The 20,526-nt window shown below is 35.9% G+C and overlaps 1 protein-coding gene across 2 annotated transcripts in view; it reads left to right on the forward strand.

Moving 5' to 3' along the window:
• Window positions 1-20,526, forward strand: part of ADAM10 (ADAM metallopeptidase domain 10) — a 157,973-nt gene that overhangs the window by 38,124 nt on the left and 99,323 nt on the right. For both annotated transcript variants that reach the window (XM_053889028.1, XM_019441965.2), the window contains exon 2: window positions 16,556-16,706. In XM_053889028.1, the coding sequence (XP_053745003.1) occupies window positions 16,556-16,706 (151 nt within the window). The remainder of the gene's footprint in view (window positions 1-16,555; window positions 16,707-20,526) is intronic.

A 20,526-nucleotide genomic window follows, 5' to 3' on the forward strand; every position in this document is an offset into this window, starting at 1 on the left:
ATCATTGTATATATTGCTGGCTTCTAGGATACCTAGATAGTCTTGAAGAAGATAAAGGTAGAGAGGGTTCCAGTATTATTGTCAAGTAATAGACTATTACTTCAAGTAAGAGACTATTGTATGGGAAGTATGGGAATTGAATAAGATCATAATAGAGAATGCTTTAGTATTTATGGAAAAATTTGTAGGTTCTAGGTCAAGTTTCTTAGGATTTGTAGTTTGGTTTGCAAAGAACACAAAATCTTGGATTCCTCTTTGTGTCTGGTATTATTTTGCCTGATTCATGATTTCTCTTGGTTCAAGCTTGAAACTACAGAAGCAATGGTATTGTTAGTACTAAGGCATATATATTTATGTATTGATGTAACCTGGGAGAATCTAGCAAGTAACAAGGGTCAGGAATAGAGTACTGTTGACTCTTGAGCAACATGAGTTTGAATGGCACAGGTTTACTTATGGGCATATTTTATTTGATAAATACAGTACAGTACTGTAGATGTATTTTTTCTTCCTTATGTTTTTTTCAGTAACCTTTTCTGTAGTATACTTTATTGTAAGAATACAGTATATAACACATATACAAAACTGTTTATGTTATTGATAAGGCTTCTGGTTAACAGTAGGTTGTTAGTCAAGTTTTTGGGAATTGAAAGTTACACGTGTATTTTCAACGTGTGTGTGTGTGTGTTGGTGTCCCTGACCCCCACATCATTCAGTGGTCGCCTGTACTTGACAGATTGGAGTAGACAAATAAGCAGCTTAGGAGAAGGGAATCAGGATGATACGCAGTAAGGGGAGAGCAGATACAAAGGTGAGTAGGTCAGAGGCCAAGCTCTCTTCAGATGGAGTTGAGGAGATAGGTGAATCTTTGCATCAGTGAGATTTGGTGGTAGAACCGCATTCTGCCCTTAATTTATGAGCTTTTGACTATTTGCTAAAGTACAGGAACATATCTCAGTTGAGTAGGTCCAGATACTCTATGTGGGAACAAGCAATTTTGTGGTATCTGACTGAGATAAGTAATGCAGGGTTGGAGATTGGCATGGGCTCCCATAGAGTAAACTGTGCCAATTTCGTTCACTAGCTGTGGAAATCAAGGGTATACATATATATTTTCTGGGTGTTTAAAAGGTATGTTCTTATTTGGTATTTTATTACATGTTTTTCCACATCTTAGAGGTAGATGTCAGTTTAGGTTTTAAAAGGTCCCTGCCATGTGCTGTAATTTGATACTTTTCTTCTCTCTCTTTTTTTTTTAAGATTTTATTTTTAGGTAATCTCTGCACCCAGTGTGGGGCTCCAACCCACAACCCTGAGATCAAGAGTCGCATGCTCTACCAGCTGAGCCAGCGAGGCACCCCTCTTTCTTCAGTATTATTATTATTTTTTTAATGTTTACTTTTGAGAGAGAGGGAGAGAAAATGCTAGCGAGTGCGGGGAGGGGCAGAGAGAGAGGGAGACACAGAATCCGAAGCAGGCTCCAGGCTCTGAGGTCTCACCACAGAGCCTGATGCAGGGCTTGAACTCATGAACTGTGAGATCATGACCTGGTCCGAAATTGGAGGCTTGTGAACTGCAAGATCATGACCTGGGCCGAAGTCACACGCTCAACCGACTGAGCCACCCAGGCGCCCCTCTCTTCAGTTTTTATAGTCCCATCAGAAATGTGAATGGTGGCTTGCCTTGTTTATGATGAGGGTAATGGAATTATTGTAGAAAATTATGAAGTCCTTGAAACCAAAATTATCTTCTTGGCACTGCCTCCCGTTTGCTGTGTGACTCTGGTCTTATTACATATCTCTCAAATCTCAGTTTTCTTTCAAGTGGGCTAATAGTTCTTACTTTTAGGTCTTTTGGTCGGGTTAAATGAAAAATAATGTAGAACACTACAGGGCCTGGCAGATTGTAAGTGCTCAATAAGTTTTAGTTATTAGATCTGATTTTAAACATTATTTAATTAAATACTTAAGTTTATCTAGTCAAGTTATTTTTTGTATGTGGTGAGCTATCAGTGCACATTTAAATCAATTAGAATACATTTAAAAAATAAAATAGGCATATGCAGTTTTAGATTTTTAACTTTTCTGTTTAAAGATGTGAAATGTGAAGCTTTTTTAAAAAACAAATGTCTTTTAGCCACACTTTGCGTGTGAATTTTAAAATACTAGATTTCTAAAATAGGAATGGGAAGAAACAACCTTAGCTTCGTTTATGAACATATTATATGATAAAAACTGAAGATACCCTTGTTAAAACCAGGAGCAAAGTAAAAATGCTCTCACTGTTATTCAGCATGGTTTGGTAGTTCTAGTTAGTGTAGTTAAAAAAAGTGTAGTTTAAAAAAAGATAGAATTATAAAGAGAGGAATAAAAGATTTAAATAAGAAAAGCAGAATCAACAAAGTGCCAGCTAAAAGGAGAGAGGGACAAAATAATATTCTTAGACTTTTGCATGCCCAGGGGCTCATGAATCCCCTACCCTACAGAGGTACATGGATCTCTTATTAGAATTCCTCTTGTAGAGAGGGGAAAAAAAGAGGGTTTATAATGAGTCAGTACTAATGAAACTAAGTGCTAGAGTGACTGTACAGATTTGATTCCTGTTTTGTAATACTCTGCCTATTCAACTCTGCTGTTATAGTATGAAAGCTGTGAGAGAAAATACATAAAAGAATGAGCATATAGCTGTATTGCAGAAACAAATGGTTGGCTGGAATTGGCTTTTGAGTTAATTTGCTGACATCTGTTTTGTATTATTTGGGAACTTCTTCTAATCAGTATATTACCTGTGACATCAGGGCAAGGCATTTCTTGCTTAAATGATAGCACCTGTGGCAAACTAGCCCTATTAATATACTATTAAACACTTAGATTGAAACAAGCATGTAGAAAAAGAAATATGCAGCAGCTGGTAGAAGTCGAGGGAATTTGTGTGTATACAGAAAAGTTGCCGAGCTTCTGAAACTTGAAAATGCGTACAGATCACTGGGAACCATGTAGGGCTGGGTAGAGCCTGAGTTGCTTGGGAAATTCCAAAGGGGAGCCCAAGATTTTGCATTGCTAACAATTCCCCAGGAGACATCTATGCAGTCAGTCCCTGAAACACAATTTGAATAGCAAGATTCTGTGTGTGTCAAGATTCAACATCTACAAACACAAATTTCCAGTCTCTCTGGTAATAGTTAATGAATGGCCTTATTTGAACACGTGGTGAGTAGTAGGCTCCCGGATTTTCTTTTAGCTTTTTAGCTTAAGTGTTGAGTTTGGAACTTCAGTACTGCTAAGAAGTTCTTGAAAATGGTGTATGTTCTTACTTTCTTAACTGATATTTTCCCTTGATGTTTGGTTTCCCCCAGTGTTCTTTTGGTACCTGTGATCACTGGTTGTCATTTAATCTTTTTGTTTCCCCCATTTTTTACTACTTATGTCTTATTAACAAAAATGTAGTCAATTATGAATAATGATTAATTATTACTTATTATTAACAATTAATTATTAATTATTTATTAACAAAAATGTAGTTAATTATGAATAATGAGTCATTGCAGGTTGCTTAGTAGTTTCTTGGAGGCGAGTAGAATGTTGATTTCATTAATTTTCCTTAAAGATGACAAGTTGTAATATTTGAGTTGTCTTTGTTTTTGATTCTGGACTTAAAAAAAAATTTTTTTTAATGTTTTATTTTTGGGAGAGCACAAGCAGGGGAAGGGCAATGTGAGAGAGGGGTAGAGGATCCAAAGCAGGCTCTGCACTGACAGTAGCAAGTCCGATGTGGGTCTCAAGCTCAGGAACTGCAAGATCACAACCTGAGCCGAAGTCGGACGCTCAACCAACTGAACCACCCAGATGCCCCTGGATTTTTTTTTTTTTTTTGGAAAATTTTATGACTTAGGGAAAGGTAAAAGAAAGACCAAATACCCATATACCTACCAGTTTGATTAAACATTTTTCTTAAAAAAATTTTAAGTAGCTTTATTGAGGTTTAATTTCCATACAATAAAATTCAACAGTTAATTTTGAGAAATGTACATAGCTGTATAACCACTTCCATAACATAGAACATTTACATCAGCCTATAAAATTCCCTTGAGCTCTTTGCAGTCAATTCAGAATACTTAAAAAAAAATTTTTTTTAATCTTTATTTTTGAGAGAGAAAGAGAGAGCATGAGTGGAGGAGGAACAAAGAGAGGGAAACAGAATCCAAAGCAGGATCCAGTCTCCAAGCTGTCAGCACAGAGCCTGACATGGGGCTCGAACTCACGAACCATGAGATCATGACCAGAGCTGAAGTTGGGCGCTTAACTGACTGAGCCACCCAGGCACCCCCAGAATACTTTCTGATATCCCTTTTGATTTCTTCTTTGACCAATGGGCTAATTAAATGTGTGTTAAGTTTCTAATATTTTGGGTTTTGGCCACACATCTGTTACTGATTTACTTGCAGTATAGTCAGAAAACATACTGTATGAGTTCAGCCTTTAAAAATTTATGGAAACATGGTTTATAGCCCAGAATTAAGGTCTGTCTTGGTGAATATTCCATGTGTCCTTGAAAATAATGTATTGTTGTTTGGTGGAATGTTTTGGTGGAATGTTGTTTGGTGTAATGTTGTTTGGTGGAATGATTGGATCAAATTGTTTGATAGTGGTCAAGTTTTTTGTATTTTTATTTTTTTTTGTCTCCTAGTTCAGTGTGGACTGTTAATGATTTCCAACTATAATTATAATTAATAATTACAACTTCTTTCAGTTCTGTCAACTTTTTCTTCATGTGCTTTGAAGCTCTGTTATGTGATACACATTTAAGATAGTTATGTCCTTCTGATGAATTGGGAAACATCTTTCTTTACTCATAAGTTTTTTGTTTTGAAGTTTACTTTGATAATACCATAGCCATTTCAGCTTTCTTTGTATTGTTTGGATGATATAACTTTTCCCATTCTTTTTACTTTAACTCATCTTTATTTTTGTGTTAAAATGTCTTTGTACAGCCTGTAGTTATATTTTCTTTTTTTGTAAAAATAAGAAAATGACTGTCTCGGGGCGCCTGGGTGGCTCAGTCGGTTAAGCGTCTGACTTTGGCTCAGGTCACGATCTCACCGTCTGTGAGTTCGAGCCCCGTGTCGGGCTCTGGGCTGATGGCTCAGAGCCTGGAGCCTGCTTCCGATTCTGTGTCTCCCTCTCTCTCTGCCCCTCCCCCGTTCATGCTCTGTCTCTGTCTCAAAAATAAATAAACGTTAAAAAAAAAAATTAAAAAAAAAAAAAAAAAAAGAAAGAAAATGACTGTCTCATGTTTACTTATTGGTTTAGATCATTTACATTTAATGTATTTATTGATACGGTTGAGTTTAAAACTACTGTTATAATATTTGTTTTCTGTTTTCTTTTCTTTCTTTTTTAATTAAATATGCTCCACACTCAGCAATGGAGCCCAATGTGTGGCTTGAACTCACGACCCTGTGAGATCAAGAGTCAAATGTTTAACTGACTGAACCATCCAGGCACCCCATACTATTTGTTTTCTGTTAGTTTTTTACCCCCTTCTTTTCCTGCAGTTTTTTGGGACTAATTTATTTTAAAAAGATTCCATTTATCTTTGTTGGCTTATGTGTTAAGCCTGTTAGCTATTTTTTTTTTTAGAAGTTATTCCTAAGGTGTGCAATGTATATCAATAACTTATCATTATATACCTTTACATAATACACGCTTCCATTTCTCTTCTCCATTGGGCTATTATCATCTATTTTAATTCTATATCATAAATGCCACAGCATTTAATTCTATATCATAAATGCCACAGCATATGCATTTATGGCATAAATGCCACATTGTGGGTTTTTTTTCATAGTCATTTAACTTTTTTTTTTATGTAACAATCTTTAATTCATCATTATGACCTACACACATGGTTAACAATATGTAGTAATGACGCATCATATTGTGTTCTATGTTTTTCAGTTAATATTCAAAGACACTTTCTAGTTGAATCAAATCATCATAATTACTATTGCTGCATGAAAAATAGGACCTGACCAACATAACGGACTTTTTAGCAACAGTTTTGCTTCATATGCAGTTCCATATTAGTCATTTAACTTTTAAAGAGATTAAAAAAGGAGAAAATAATTATTTTTATTTTCTCATATATTCATTATTTCTGGCACTATTCTTTGTGTCAGTACAGATTTACATCTGGTATCATTCCTTCTGCCTGAAAAACTTCCTTTAACATTTCTTGTAATGCAGGTATACTAGTGATAATTTAGCAGGTTTGATGTCTGAAAAAAGTGGTCATGTCACTTCACCTTCATTTGTGAGAGATATTTTCACTGGATATAGAATCTTAGGTTGAGAAGTTTTTTGTTCTTATAGTACTATAAACATGTTGCTGCATTATCTTCTGACTTATGTAGAATTATGCTGTCATTTATACTTTTGTTCCTCTGTATATAATGTCTTTTTTTCTAGCTCCTTTGGGTTTTTTTATCCCTAGTTTTCAGCCATTTGCTTATGATTTGCCTCTGTGTGGTTTTCTTTTATATTTAATTCTGCTTAAGATTTGTTGAGTTTCTTGGTTCTGTAGTTTTATAGTTAAATCTTTTACCTTTTCAACCCCCCCTTCATGTTTGTTTCCTTGTATGCTTTTTACATATAGAACATATTTATAATAGCTGTTTTAACCTCTTTGTATGCTAATTCCATCATCTCTGTAATTTCTGTCTCTATTGTCTGATTTTTTCCCAGTTATGCAGAAAAATATATTTATAGTTTCCTGATTTTTTTTACATGCATGGTAGTTTTTGAAATCATTCTGATTTTTACTTTTTTTTGTGACTTAGATTTTGTCTCTCCTTTAGATACTGTCTGATTTTTTTGGTGTATAGTTCAACTATTTGGAATCAGTTTAATCCTTTGAAATATTGCCTTTAATCTTTGCTAGGGTAAGGTCCATAACACCTTTAGTGTATGGGTAATTTTACCCCATGAATAAGGTGATGTTTTTTGAGGGCTATACCTATGCTCCATATATTGCAGGTCTTTTTTCCCTGGATAGTGGAAATATGAACACTTCTCAGCCCTTTACTGGCTTTGAAGATTGTTCTTACTTCTTTTGTGTGTGGTTCATTTTTCTGGGCTGGCATAGTTTATTCTCTCATGTGTTCATATTAGTACTCAACCAGACACTTAAAGGGACAAGGTCTCAGCTCTCTCTATTCAACTTTCCCTTGACCCTCTAACCCACAGATTCTGAATGCCTGGCCTCACTGAACTCAGTTATTTGGCCCCTCAGTTGAGTGAGAACACCAGGCTGTTTGTGTTCTTCCACCCCACACATTGGCCTGGACACTGCTTGTAGTTAGTAAGTTGGGCCAGTTGTAGATCTCATCTCATTTTGCTTATCTTCTTATGTGTTTTGTTTAGTTTTCTAATTGTTTACGGTGAGGGTAGGTTAAATTCAGTCCCTTTTTCTCCATTATAGCCAGAAGTGGAAACTGGTTTAATAATTTGAGTCCTTTTCCTTTTTTCCTGCGTAGGCTACAGTGAAAATTATGCATGTCACTTTACCCCTAAGTACTTTAAAATATATCTCCAAAAATTCAAAATATTCTGCTATATAACCACAATGTTGTTGTACTGAAGAGAATTAACAAGATCTTCTAAATATTATCCAGGACTGATTCTAGTTTGTCCAGGATTGTTTCCAAATGTTTTTTGTTTACTTCTTAATTGGATTATTTACTATTTTGCACTTTTTTTTTTGTTTTGTTTCTTTCATTGTTTTTGCTCTAGTATATTTGGACAATGTGATATTTATGGTTGTGTGGCTTTTCTCTGTCCTGTTGTTCTTTTTGCTGTGATAAAATGTGGATAACTTGTCTCTGAGCCGTAGTTAGAAGGGCTGATTATTTGTGTTTTACCCGCTTTTCTCCAGTCATGGGGTCATGATTATATACAACCTCTTTGAGAATTCCAAGGCTCTGTTCTCTTTTGGAATTAAAAAAAAAGTGAATTGTATGACTTCTGAGTGTTAGGGACAGACAGCATCAGGAATCCTAGGAGTCATTGCTAGGAAGTGTCAAAATGCAAATCCAGTTCTGTATTATGCTTTTCCACTTTCTCATTAGAATATTGTTTCCTTGGCTGCCTGTTTGAGAGATTATGCCATTAGATTATTCTCAGTGTTGTATTAGTGCCCTGGGTCTCTTGAATACAACAATAAAAAAATCCTCTGTTTGGTAGCCTTTTCTAATTTCAGTGCTGTAAATATCCACACCCCCCCCGCCCCCCATGGCTAATTTCAAGCTACCAACATAATGTCATTGGTTACAGATTTGGGAAGAGATCAGGTGCTTACGAGCCTGTATTAGGTCACTTCAGCATACACTGGTTATATTCTTTTCTTACTTGGTTTCAGTTCTTGAGGAATTTGTTTTTAACTTTTTTTTGAGAGAGTGATTAGTGAGTAGGGGAGTGGCTGAGGGAGAGGGAGAGAGAATTTGTTTTTAATGTTTATTTACTTTTGAGAGACATTGAGAGCAGGAGCAGGGGAGGTACAGAGAGGGAGGGAGACAGAGGATCCAAAGCAGGCTCTATGCTGACAGTCCAAAGCCCGGATGTGGGGCTCCAGCAAACTCACGGCACTGTGAGATCATGACCTGAGCAGAAGTCTGACACTTAACCAATTGAGCTATCCAGGTGCCCTGAGGGAGAGAGAATCTCAAGCAGGCTCTACACCCAGTGCAGAGCCATCCATCTCAGGACTGAGAGATCATGACATAAGCTGAAATTGAGAGTCAGACACTTAACCAACTGAGGCACCCAGGTGCCCCAAGAATTTTTTTTTAATATGGGAGGGTGTGCTGTTTTTTATAAGCTTTTTCCCCCCAACAGATCCCCCTTTGTTTTATTAAGTATTGGGGGGAGATAAATTACATAATTCCGTTTCAATACATTATCTTCAGTTTTTTTTTTTTTTCTTTTTTTATTACTGGGATTATATCATAAATACTGGTGTTTAGGCATAGCTAACCCAAAAACATGGGTCTTGTGTAGAAGATGATAAGAAGATGGACTTGGTAACCATGTGTTCCTGGATAGCATTTTTTTAAATAATGTTTTTATTTATTTTTGAGAGAGAGAGAGAGAGAGAGAGCGAGCAAGCATGAGCAGGGGAGGAAGGGCAGAGAGAGAGGGAGACACAGACTCTGAAGCAGCCTCCAGACTCTGAGCTGTCAGCTCAGAGCCCAATGCAGGGCCTAAACCCATGAACTGTGAGATTATGTCCTGAGCTAAAGTCAGACGCTCAACCTACTGAGCCACCCAGGCACCCTTCCTGGGTAGCATTTTTTAATTTGACCCATTAAAATCTGTGAATTGTGTTTTATCTCCGTTTTAAAGATCCAGAAAAATCATTAGTCCGATCCTTTGCCAATGAAAGTAAACATTATCTTGCCTTAGAAAATTCCTTTGTGTGTGGGACAGAGAAAAGATGACTGTTTAATAACTCAGGAGTGTTCCATCCATGCAAATAAATGAGCTTTTATCACATGTCACTGAAATAGCCATGGTTATTGTTTTAAGTTATCAGAAATGGCAGAACACTTTATCTGAACTGTGACTTAAAAAGTTGACTTTTTTGGTGCTGAAAAAGGAGTGGAAGCAGTAACTTTGCAAAGCCAAGTTTGTGCTGTGGTTATTCAGTCCACTTAAATACAATTCAGTAATCCAGTGGAAATCCTACATTTGATTTTCAAAATGAAAGAAACCACCCAAAAGTTCTCATACTACAACTTTCTCATTCTTGATTTCTTCTTGATATTTTCTCTTGTGTGGGGTATTTTTTTAAACCTAAGTATAAACTTAAAATTTTTTTTAAAGGATATGGTAAATGTTTAATATAATGTTTGATTCCATTATTTAGTCTTGATTTTTAAATATTTCATACTAGTAGGCTTTATCATCTCTTATACCCTAGCTTCACTGTGTTTTCTTTGTTAGTTGCAAAGATAGTTTTGGATTCTAGTTTTGGATTCCATTCTTGTCATTTCTCTTGAGAACAGTGCATTCAATAGTACAGTGAAGTGATTCAATAATAGTTTAAATTAAATGATCCTTTAATGCCAGCCTTTGTGCTAAGCAGTTTACATGCATTTAAGGTAGCCCTTATCTCTATTTTACAGATAAAAAACCTAAGATTTTTAAAAAGTTAAAAAATTACCCAGCTCATGCAGTCATTGCTAGGAAGTGTCAGGATGCAAATCCAGTTCTGTGTTTATTCCTCAGTATGGCCTCAATTAGTGTATGTAGGTCTCAAAGGCAAGTGTGGGAGGAGGAAGTAGAGGAAGAGATGGAGGAGATGATGGTGATGATGATGATGAAGAAGAACAAGAAGAAAAAGAAGGAGGAGGAGGAGAATTATTTACTGTGCCTAGTGTATTGTAGGCACTTTCCTAATTGCCACCCATGGCTTAAATCATAATCCAAACAGCCTTGAGAGAGAGGTATTCTACTTCTTTCCAGTTAAAAAAAAAAAACATTCTTTTTTAACGTTTATTTATTTTTGAGAGACAGAGCATGAGCAGGTGACAGGCAGAGAGAGAGGGAGACACAGAATCCGAAGCAGGCTCCAGGCTCTGAGGTGTCAACACAGAGCCTGACGTGGGGCTCGAACTCACAAACTGCAAGATCATTAACTGAGCCAAGTTGGATGCTTAACCGACTGAGTCACCCAGGCACACCTACTTCTCTCTGGTTTTAAGGATGGGGCACTGAAGCTGAGTCTTGCATTTGCTCAGGGAAACAAGCTAATAAATAAAGGTAATGGGATTTAAACCAAATAGTTTTTTTATTCTAGTAAAAAAATGCTTACCATAAAATTTACTACCTTAACCATTTCTAAGTATACAGTTCAGTAGTATTAAATATATTTACCTTGTTTTGCAACCATTCTCCAGCATTTAAACCCAGATCATTTGACATAAGAATTTGTGTCCTTAACTGTACAGTGACCAGTCACAGACTTGTATGTACAGAAAATTCAGTGATGGACACTTAGGCTTCATGCAGTACATTAGAGAAACCATTATAGTTTCTTTTTGAAAACATACTTGGTGTTTTATTTTATAAAAGAGGGCAGTTTTCTTTAGGAAGAAATTTTGGTTTGTTAAGGATTCACTCATGGTGAAGATGGAGAAACCAGGACCAGATTTATCCCCCTGCCTGGAAAAATCTAAGGAAACCAAGGGAAAAAAAAAAACCAAAAAGCAGAGAAACCACAGTTTTTAAGACTGGTCACCAGATGGTAAATGACAGTGATCCCTGAGAGAGGGGAAATAAATGAGTCAAGACGTATGGTTGTTGCAACTTTCTATCTTGAGAAAATTTCCATCTGCAGTGATATGAGAGGAAACCTAGGTGGAAGCCAGCTAACTCTCTGAGTTGAGAAGATGAAACTGAGACTCAAGCAGGACCAAAGTAACTAGAATTCACAGACAGAATATCAGAGTGAAGAGCACTGCATAGAGAGAGAATCCCTGAGATTTGCGAAGGGTTCTCCTAGTGTTTGGCAGAGTATTGATCAGTGCATACATGTGAAGAAACTGTCTGAGTCCAGGGAAAGAAACAGTGCCTTGTGTTCACATAAGACAGGAAATAGTGCCTGTTCTCACTGGCCAGACTGGGAAAACTCTTAATTTGTGGAGCAATGGGGTAGACTACTCAGAAAAGTCTTCCTTCACTAGTTGGGAATAATTAGCCCTACAGTGAGCACTGCTCCAGAACCACCTAACAAATTAAAAATGCAAGGCCCAAAAGGATCAAACTGTTTCCAAGTAACTGTACTTTCTCTTACAACAAAGCCTGAGAATATCTATAAAAATACAAAAATTGCTTACCACCCAATAAAGTGAAATTTGTAATGTCTGGGATCCATTTAGTGAAAGATTATAAGGCATACATTGAAGCAAGAAAACAATAATCCATAGTGAGAAGAATAAGCAACCAATTGGAACCAACCTGGAAGTGACACAGGTATTAGAATTAACAGACAAGAGCATTAAAAGAGTTATTACTGTATTTCATGTAAGTAGAGACATAGAAAATATTAAACACAAATCTGACTTATAGAGATGAAAAGTATACTGTTTTCAATGGGAAGTACACTGGATGACATTAACAGCAGATTAGATATTGCAGAATATTAGTGAACTAGAAGACATAGCAGTAGAAACAATTCAAAATAAAAAGAGATAAAAGAATTTTTAATGAATATGAAAAACCACTAGTGGACTGTGGGAAGGGTTTGAATGACCTGATATACTTGTAATTGGAATCCTTCTGGAGAAGGATGGAGAGAGTTCAACAACAACACAACAACAACAAAACTGGAAGAAATAATGGTTGAAAAAGTGTCCAGCCACAGATCCAAGAAGTTCACTGTTACAAAGCTCAAGAAATATGGAGAAACCAAACCACAAAGCTCAAGAAATATGGAGAAACCAAACCACATAGTAATCAAATTATTCAAAGCCAGTGGTAAAGAGGAAAATCTTAAAAAACTAGAGAGGGTAAAGACACATTATATTCAGAGGCGAAGATGAGGATGACAGATTTCTTGTCAGAAGGAATACAATTGAAAAGATGGTGGAGCAACATCTTAAAAGTATTTAAAGAAAAATATATGAACCTGTCAGCCTATAATTCTATGCTTCATGGAAATATCTTTCAAAAATGAAGACAAAATAAAGACTTCAGACATAGAAAAGCTGGAAGAGTTTTTCACCAGCAGAATAAATATTAGAGGAAGTCATCCAGAAGGAAAATGATACTAGATGGAAATATGGATTCACATAAAGGAATAAAGAACCCTGAAAATGATGATTAAAGGAGATTTTTTTTCTTGTTATTTAAACCTCCTTAAAAGGTAATTATTTCAGGACACCTGAATGGCACAGTCATTTAAGCATCTGACTTTGGCTCAGGTCATGATCTCATGGTTGATGGGTTTGAGCTCCCTGTTGGACTCTGTGCTGACAGCTTGGAGCCTGGAGCCTGCTTCATATTTTGTGTCTTCCTCTTTTTCTCTCCTTCCCCTGCTAGCACTCTGTCTCTCACTGTTTCCAAAAATTTAATAAAATAATTATTTCAACCCAAACAACAATATATTGTGGGGTTTATAATATATACGTAAGTAAAATATACAATAGCAGTAACCTAAAGGCCAGAAGGAGAGAAATGGAAGTATATAAATGTTAGGTTCTTACACCTGACATGTTATAATATCACTTGAAGGTAGGCAGGGATAAGTTAATGAGGTGTACTATAAACCTTAAAGCAACTACTGAAATAGCCAAAGAGTTTTGCTAATAAGCCAATGAAGAGATAATAATGAAATCATAAAAAATAGTACAAAAGAAAGAAAAAAAGGAACAAAGTGCAGATGAGTCAAATAGAAATAACATTGATAGACTTAGATCTACCCATATTAGTAACTTTTATTTTTAAAAAAATTAATGTTTTTATTTATATTTGAGAGAGAGGTACAGAGTACGAGTGGGAAAGGGGCAGAGAGGGAGGCACAGAATCAGAAGCAGGCTTCTGTTTCTGAGCTGTCAGCACAGAGCCTGACATGGGCCTTGAACTCAAGAACAGTGAGATCATGACCTGAGCTGAAGTCAGTGCTTAACCAGTTGAGCCACCCAGGTGCCCCATTAGTAACTACTTTAAATGTAAATGATCTAGACATCCTAATTAAAAGGCAGAGATTATCAGATTGGATAAAAAGCAAGACCCAAGGGGCGCCTGGCCAGCTCAGTTGGTAGAACATGTAACTCTTGGTTTCAGGGTTGTGAGTTCAAGCCCTATGTTGGGCATAGAGATCACTTAAAGAAAAAAAGCAAGACCCAATTATATGCTGCTTATGACAACTTCACTTTAAATATCAAGATACAGATAGGTTAAAAGTAAAAGATGGAAAAAGATACACTATGCTAGTCCAAAAAAAAAAAAAAAGATAGTGGCCATTTTAATATCAAAGTGGATTTTAGGACATAGACTATTGCAAAGAATAAAGAAGATCATTTGTTTTTGTTTTTGTTTTTAATTTTTAATGTTTATTTGTTTTTGAGAGAGACAGAGAGACAGAGCATGAGCAGGGGGAGGGGCAGAGAGAGAGGGAGACACAGAATTTGAAACAGACTCCAGGCTCTGAGCTGTCAGCATAGAGCCGGATGCAGGGTTCAAACTCACAAACCGTGAGATATGATCTGAGCCGAAGTCGGACACTTAACCGACTGAGCCACCCAGGCGCCCTGAAGATCATTTGTTAATGATAAAGGATGAATTGATCCAAAAGGCATGATAATCATGAACATTTATGCATGTAATAACAGAGCTTCAAAAATCAACAAAGCAAACAGTTGCAGGGGAAAAACAGAAGATCACAATCATAGACAGATTTCAGTACCCCTCTCTTGATAATAGAACAGGTAGGTAGAAAAATCAGTAAGGATATAAAAGACTTGAACAATCCCATCAACCAGTTTGACCTGGTTGAAATTTATAGAATACTCAAGAAGAGCAGAGATTGACATTTCTGGAACACTCACCATTAACAGCAGAAAACACATTCTTTTCAAGTGCACATGGAATATTGTAAATATCATATTCTGGGTCATAAAATAACTATGTATTTAAAAGTATTGATATACAAAGCATGTTTTCTGGCTGTAGTGGGGTAAATTAGAAGTCAATAGCAAAAAGATAATTGAGAAAATCCTTAGTATTCGAAAATAAGTAACAGACTTATAAATAGTACATGGATCAAAATGGAAATTAGAAAGTATACTGAATAGAATAAAATGGTAACAGCATAACAGAATTTGTGGGATGCTGCTAAAGCTGTTATTAAGGGTACATTTATAGTACTAAACATCTGGATTAGAGAAGAAGCAAAGTCTTGAATCAGTGGCATTACCTTATGCAACAAAAAAGAAGAGTAGTTAAACTCAAAGTAAGCATTAAATAAATAATGAAGACCAAAGGGAAAATCAATAAATAGAAAACAAAGATAATTAGGGAAAATCAAAGGAAATAAAAGTTGTTTTTTTTTTTTTAAATATAAATAAAATCAATAAATCTCTAGCTATCCTGATCAGGAATGAAAGAGACAAGATATAGATTACCAATATCAGGAATGAGAGAGGTAATATCACTACAGATTCAAAAAGGTGTAAAAACATAATAAGGGAATTTTGGACAATTTTATTAACATAACTTAAACAGCTTAGGTGAAATGGACAAATTCTTGCAAAGCTCATTTAAGAAGTAGATAATGTGAATAGCTCTTTATATATGAAATTGAAATTATAGTTAATAACCTTTTCACAAAGAGAAGTCTAGGCCAGGATGGCTTTACTGCTGAATTCTGCCAAACATTTAAGGAGGTACAAATACGAGTGCTATATGAGTGTGTCCACAAAGTTGAAAAAGAGGTAATATTTTCCAATTCCTCTTTTACTCTGATATCAAAACTTGGCTAAGATAGTACAAAAAATAGAAAACTTCAGACCAGTGTCTCTCATGAACACAGATAACAAAGATTCTAAACAAAGTTATATTAGCAAGTCAAATCCCACAATATTGTAAAACATAGTACATTGTAACCAAGTGGGGTTTATTTCAGTAATGCAGGTTGGTTTAATATTAGAAAATCAGTCAATTTGGGAGGCACCTGAATGGCTCATTCCGCTAAGGGTCCGACTTCGGTTCAGGTCATGGTCTCACGGTTCTTGAGTTCGAGCCCTGCATTGGACTCTGTCCAGAGAGCTCAGAGCCTGGAACCTGCTTCAGATTCTGTGTCTCCCTCTCTCTCTGCCCCTCCCCCACTCACACTCTATCCTCAAAAATAAATAAACATTGGGGCGCCTGGGTGGCGCAGTCGGTTAAGCGTCCGACTTCAGCCAGGTCACGATCTCGCGGTCCGTGAGTTCGAGCCCCGCGTCAGGCTCTGGGCTGATGGCTCGGAGCCTGGAGCCTGTTTCCGATTCTGTGTCTCCCTCTCTCTCTGCCCCTCCCCCGTTCATGCTCTGTCTCTCTCTGTCCCAAAAATAAATAAAAAACGTTGAAAAAAAAAATTAAAAATAAATAAATAAATAAATAAATAAACATTAAAAAAAAATTAAAAAAAAATCAGTCAACTTTGTCACGTTAATAAGCTAAAAAAATCCATGGAATCAACTTACTAGGTGTAGAAAGAGCAGGTGACAGGTCAGCATCTGTCCCTGATAGTTTTTATCTATAAAGTATTAATAAAAAACTTAACCTAACCTGATAAAAGACATCAAAGACAAACTTGTGGCTAACTTTCAAACTTTTGTGTATGGTTGAAATTCCCATTACAATAAATTTTTAGAAAAATGTATGTGAAAATAAAGTACTAACATTAGTGAGACAGTTGTTTCATACATATTTATAGATATTTGAATAATCATGGAATCGTATTAGGACTAGAATGGACCTTCATTATGATACTAATTCAAACTGTTTATTTTTTATAGGTCAATATGGAAATCCTTTAAATAAATACATTAGACATTATGAAGGATTATCTTATGATGTGGATTCATTACACCAAAAACACCAGCGTGCCAAAAGAGCAATTTCACATGAGGACCAGTTTTTACGTCTAAATTTCCATGCCCATGGAAGGTGAGTAAACTTATTGCTGTGTCTGAAGTTTTCTTACATTTAGTCTGGTTAGAAGAAGAAATGTATATCATTAATTTTCCTTCTCTAATGGAAAGGTCCTCATTCTAGTCTAGAATTTGGTATATATGCTAGAAAAATGTTTTCTTTCAAAATGGATTGCCCTTTTTATATTAAGGCAACAGTCAGATTTAAATGTTTTTAAATTTTGAAGCCAATCCTCTGTTGTATATTTAGTAGAGGATATATCTTTAAAGAAGAGTCTTGATTTCCCACTACTTTTTATGTATTTTATGGGTCAATAGATCTGTCTTCTGGTGCCAACAGTGAAGGTAGCTGGTTTTATGTCATTAATACTTTTAATTTCTCATTAACTCAATTTTATTAACTCTAAAATGACAGTTTGTAGACAGATCACCTACTGTACTGCTCATTTCTCAGACAGAATTGTTAAGGGATAAAGAACAGGGAGCCAGGGAAGAAAGGCAGAAATCACATTTGTTTAGTGCCTGGGGTGTCCCAGGTGCATATATGCTTTATATGCATTTTCTTTTTTAATCTTCTCAAAACCCAAAGTAAATATCTATTTATATCTGAGGAAACTAAGGCTCAGAGAAGTTAAATTATTTCTTTAAAGTTACACAGCATAGGGGCGCCTGAGTGGCTCAGTCAGTTAAGCGTCGCATCAGCTCAGGTCATGATCTCGCTGTTCGTGAGTTCGAGCCCCATGTTGGGCTCTGTGCTAACAGCTCAGAGCCTGGAGCCTGCTTCAGATTTTGTGTCTCCCTCTCTATCTACCTCTCCCCCACTCACAGTCTGTCTCTCTCTGTCTCTCAAAAATGAATGAACGTTAAAAAAAAAAAAAATTTAAAGTTACACAGCATAGATTTGAGCCAGACGTGACTGACTCAGACCTTGTACTTTTTTCTTTCTGTTGTTTAGGGGTACATAGATACAAAATCTTGGAGTATTCTCTATTAGACTTTGTCTTGCTTGCTGTAATTGGTAAATCTATTCCTTTTGTGTTTTTCCTATTGATACAACCCTGATTTATTGTTCACCTCCTAATAGGTTTCCCAGCTTCCTTTCCATTTATCATTAAAGCTATCCTATGGACTGCTACAAGATGACTGTTCCTTAAATGCTTACTTTTTCATGTCAGCTTATTTTTCTAAAGTCCTCAGTTAATGATTGTAAGCCACATTTCTTAACTTGGCTTTCACGATTCTCTGTAAATTAATTCTAGTCTGTTTCTGTAAACTTTGTTCCGTTTCCCAATATAAGTGTCTTTTTCACCCAGAATGATCATCTGGTTGCTGAATATACCATGAGCAGTTTGTATTCTGAGTCATTTATCTTAAATCTTGATCATCTTTTAATGTACAGTTCAAGTTCTACTTCTTTAAAAATTTACCTACACCTTCCTCAGAACTTTTAAATTGCTCATCTGTACCACTGGTATTTGATTTGTTCTGTCTTCCTTTTTATGAGTATATTTGTTTATTTTTCTATAACTTTTGTTCCTCACAGGGAGGCATCCTGGCTACTGTTTAGTAATGTTTATTTTTTGTACTTATGCTTAAGTACAAATGTACAGATGCTTGGGGCGCCTGGGTGGCTTGGTCGGTTAAGCGTCCAACTTCGGCTCAGGTCCTGATCTCATCGCTCGTGAGTTCAAGCCCCGCTTCGGGCTCTGTGCTGACAGCTCAGAACCTGGAGCCTGTTTGGGATTCTGTGTCTCCCTCTGTCTCTGATCCTCCCACGTTCATGCTATGTCTCTCTCTGTCTCAAAAATAAATAAATGTTAAAAAAAAATTAAAAGTGTGATCAGATGTACAGATGCTTAAGAAAGATATTAATGGATGAATAATTATTTTTAATCAGATATAAAATTATTAATTACTAATCATATAATAAATACTATGTAACTTAAAGTGTTCTGCACATGTAAATAAATATTAAATTAACTTATTTTCCATATTAAAATGTACTGATCATTGTAGAAAAAAGTACTTTTAAGTTATGAAATCTCTTGCTTTGATTTGAAGGAGGTAAGAAGATACATTTAGGGTCTTTTTTTTAAGGTAAGAATATTACTGACAGCAATTTATGTAAATTTTTATGACCCTTAACTTCAGATATTTTTTAATTCCCCATTCTTTATCAGTATCATGAAATAATAGCAATCTTTCAGCCTTCCTAAGTTTTTAGTGACCACCTCGAAATAAATTTAATATTATATTCCAAATACAGTGTAACTACCAAAAGGAAAAGTCGAGATTCTAGCTGCTTTTGGTTTGGATACCACATTTCTATTACATCATTAGATTTTTATTTGATCTTTGACATAATTCATGTTGAGTTTGTGGCAAAGCTAAATTCCTAGCTCTCCCCCACTCCTCCTTTTTTGTTGTGTTTATGCATGTGTGAGAGAGAGAGCATGTGAGTGCATGCTGTTTAGTCATCCATAAACTTATTTATTGACTGCTAGTTAAAAGTTACCTAGTTTAGGCTGTGGGTGGTAGAAACATAAATCAAACATAGATCTAATAGGGGCTCTAAGATGTGTGCAAGTCATTTCGTAGGAGGAAAATGTGATATGGTGCTTTATAGATAAAATACTATAGATATTCAAATGATACAAATGAGACCTGAAGCTCTCAACAAAGGGCCTGCAGCCAGGAGATCTCATGCTGTGTATAAGTGGTCATCTTAAGTACTTTTAACAGAAATCTGTTTAATCAACTATATATATATATACACACTACTTTTTCTAGAGTAGATCCAAATTGAGGTATTGTATTTTACTGTTTCAATTATCATACTTGTATGTTGATGCTGTCTCAATTTGTGCCCTAAAATGTGGTCATTTTAATTATGTTGTAACATACATTAGTTAAAAATGTGATGATCTGATCGTTTTATTTCTCTCTTTCCTTGCAAAGGTCTATGAAATGACCTGGGTGGTATAGTTATAGATTTCCTGCTAAGTCTCTCCCCCTCCACCATATACAAAAAGTTAGTTTTGGTACTCTACGACCCCCTTAAACAGGATTTGTATTGATACACAAATTATGGGTTATTTGGTTAATAACAATTTATAATACAAATGAGAAGTGATTATGATAAAATAGTGTGTTGATTAGAAGACCCAGTTTTATTTTGAATATGGTTTTGGGGTGACTTTGGGCTATACCTAGTAGTCCAGTCTGTAAAATGTGTGCTGCTCTTGTGCATTGTGGCTAGACCTGTTATCTATTTTTCCATCTTTTAAAACATAATCAAGTAGAGTTTGTTTCTTCTGATTATATGGTTCAGTTTAATCCCGTAGAATCACATTGCTGTGATTTAAAAATTACAGAATATAATAAATACTGTGTAGTTAACTTAGAAAAGAGGAAAATACCTGAAAAGGGTTCTGCTTAGATGACTTGTATCTCTGAGTACTAGCACAGTCTGTGTGTGTGTGTGTGTGTGTGTGTGTGTGTGTATTAAAGTCATTCTTTGTGCTGTTTGTTTTATGCTTAAGTGCATGAGCAAACTTTTTTCAACCTGGCTTCCAAGTTTCCTAAATCAGAAAGGGTGTATCACATACCAGATTTACAGATATTAATGTTAAATGAAGAAATGTTGAGATTTTTTAAGCCTGAAGTCCATTCTTAGGAATTCCATGAATGGCACACCTGGGTGCCTCAGTCATTTAAGCCTCTGACTCTTGATTTTGGCTCGAGTTATGATCTCACGGTTTGTGGTTTCAAGCCCTGTGTTGAGCTCTGCACTGACAGTGCAGAGCCTGCTTGGGATTCTCTCTGTCCCTCTCTGT

Source organism: Panthera pardus, unplaced genomic scaffold (genome assembly GCF_024362965.1).
Source record: "Panthera pardus isolate Hobbes unplaced genomic scaffold, ASM2436296v1 HiC_scaffold_24, whole genome shotgun sequence".
In the NCBI taxonomy this organism is placed as follows: Eukaryota; Metazoa; Chordata; class Mammalia; order Carnivora; family Felidae; genus Panthera; species Panthera pardus.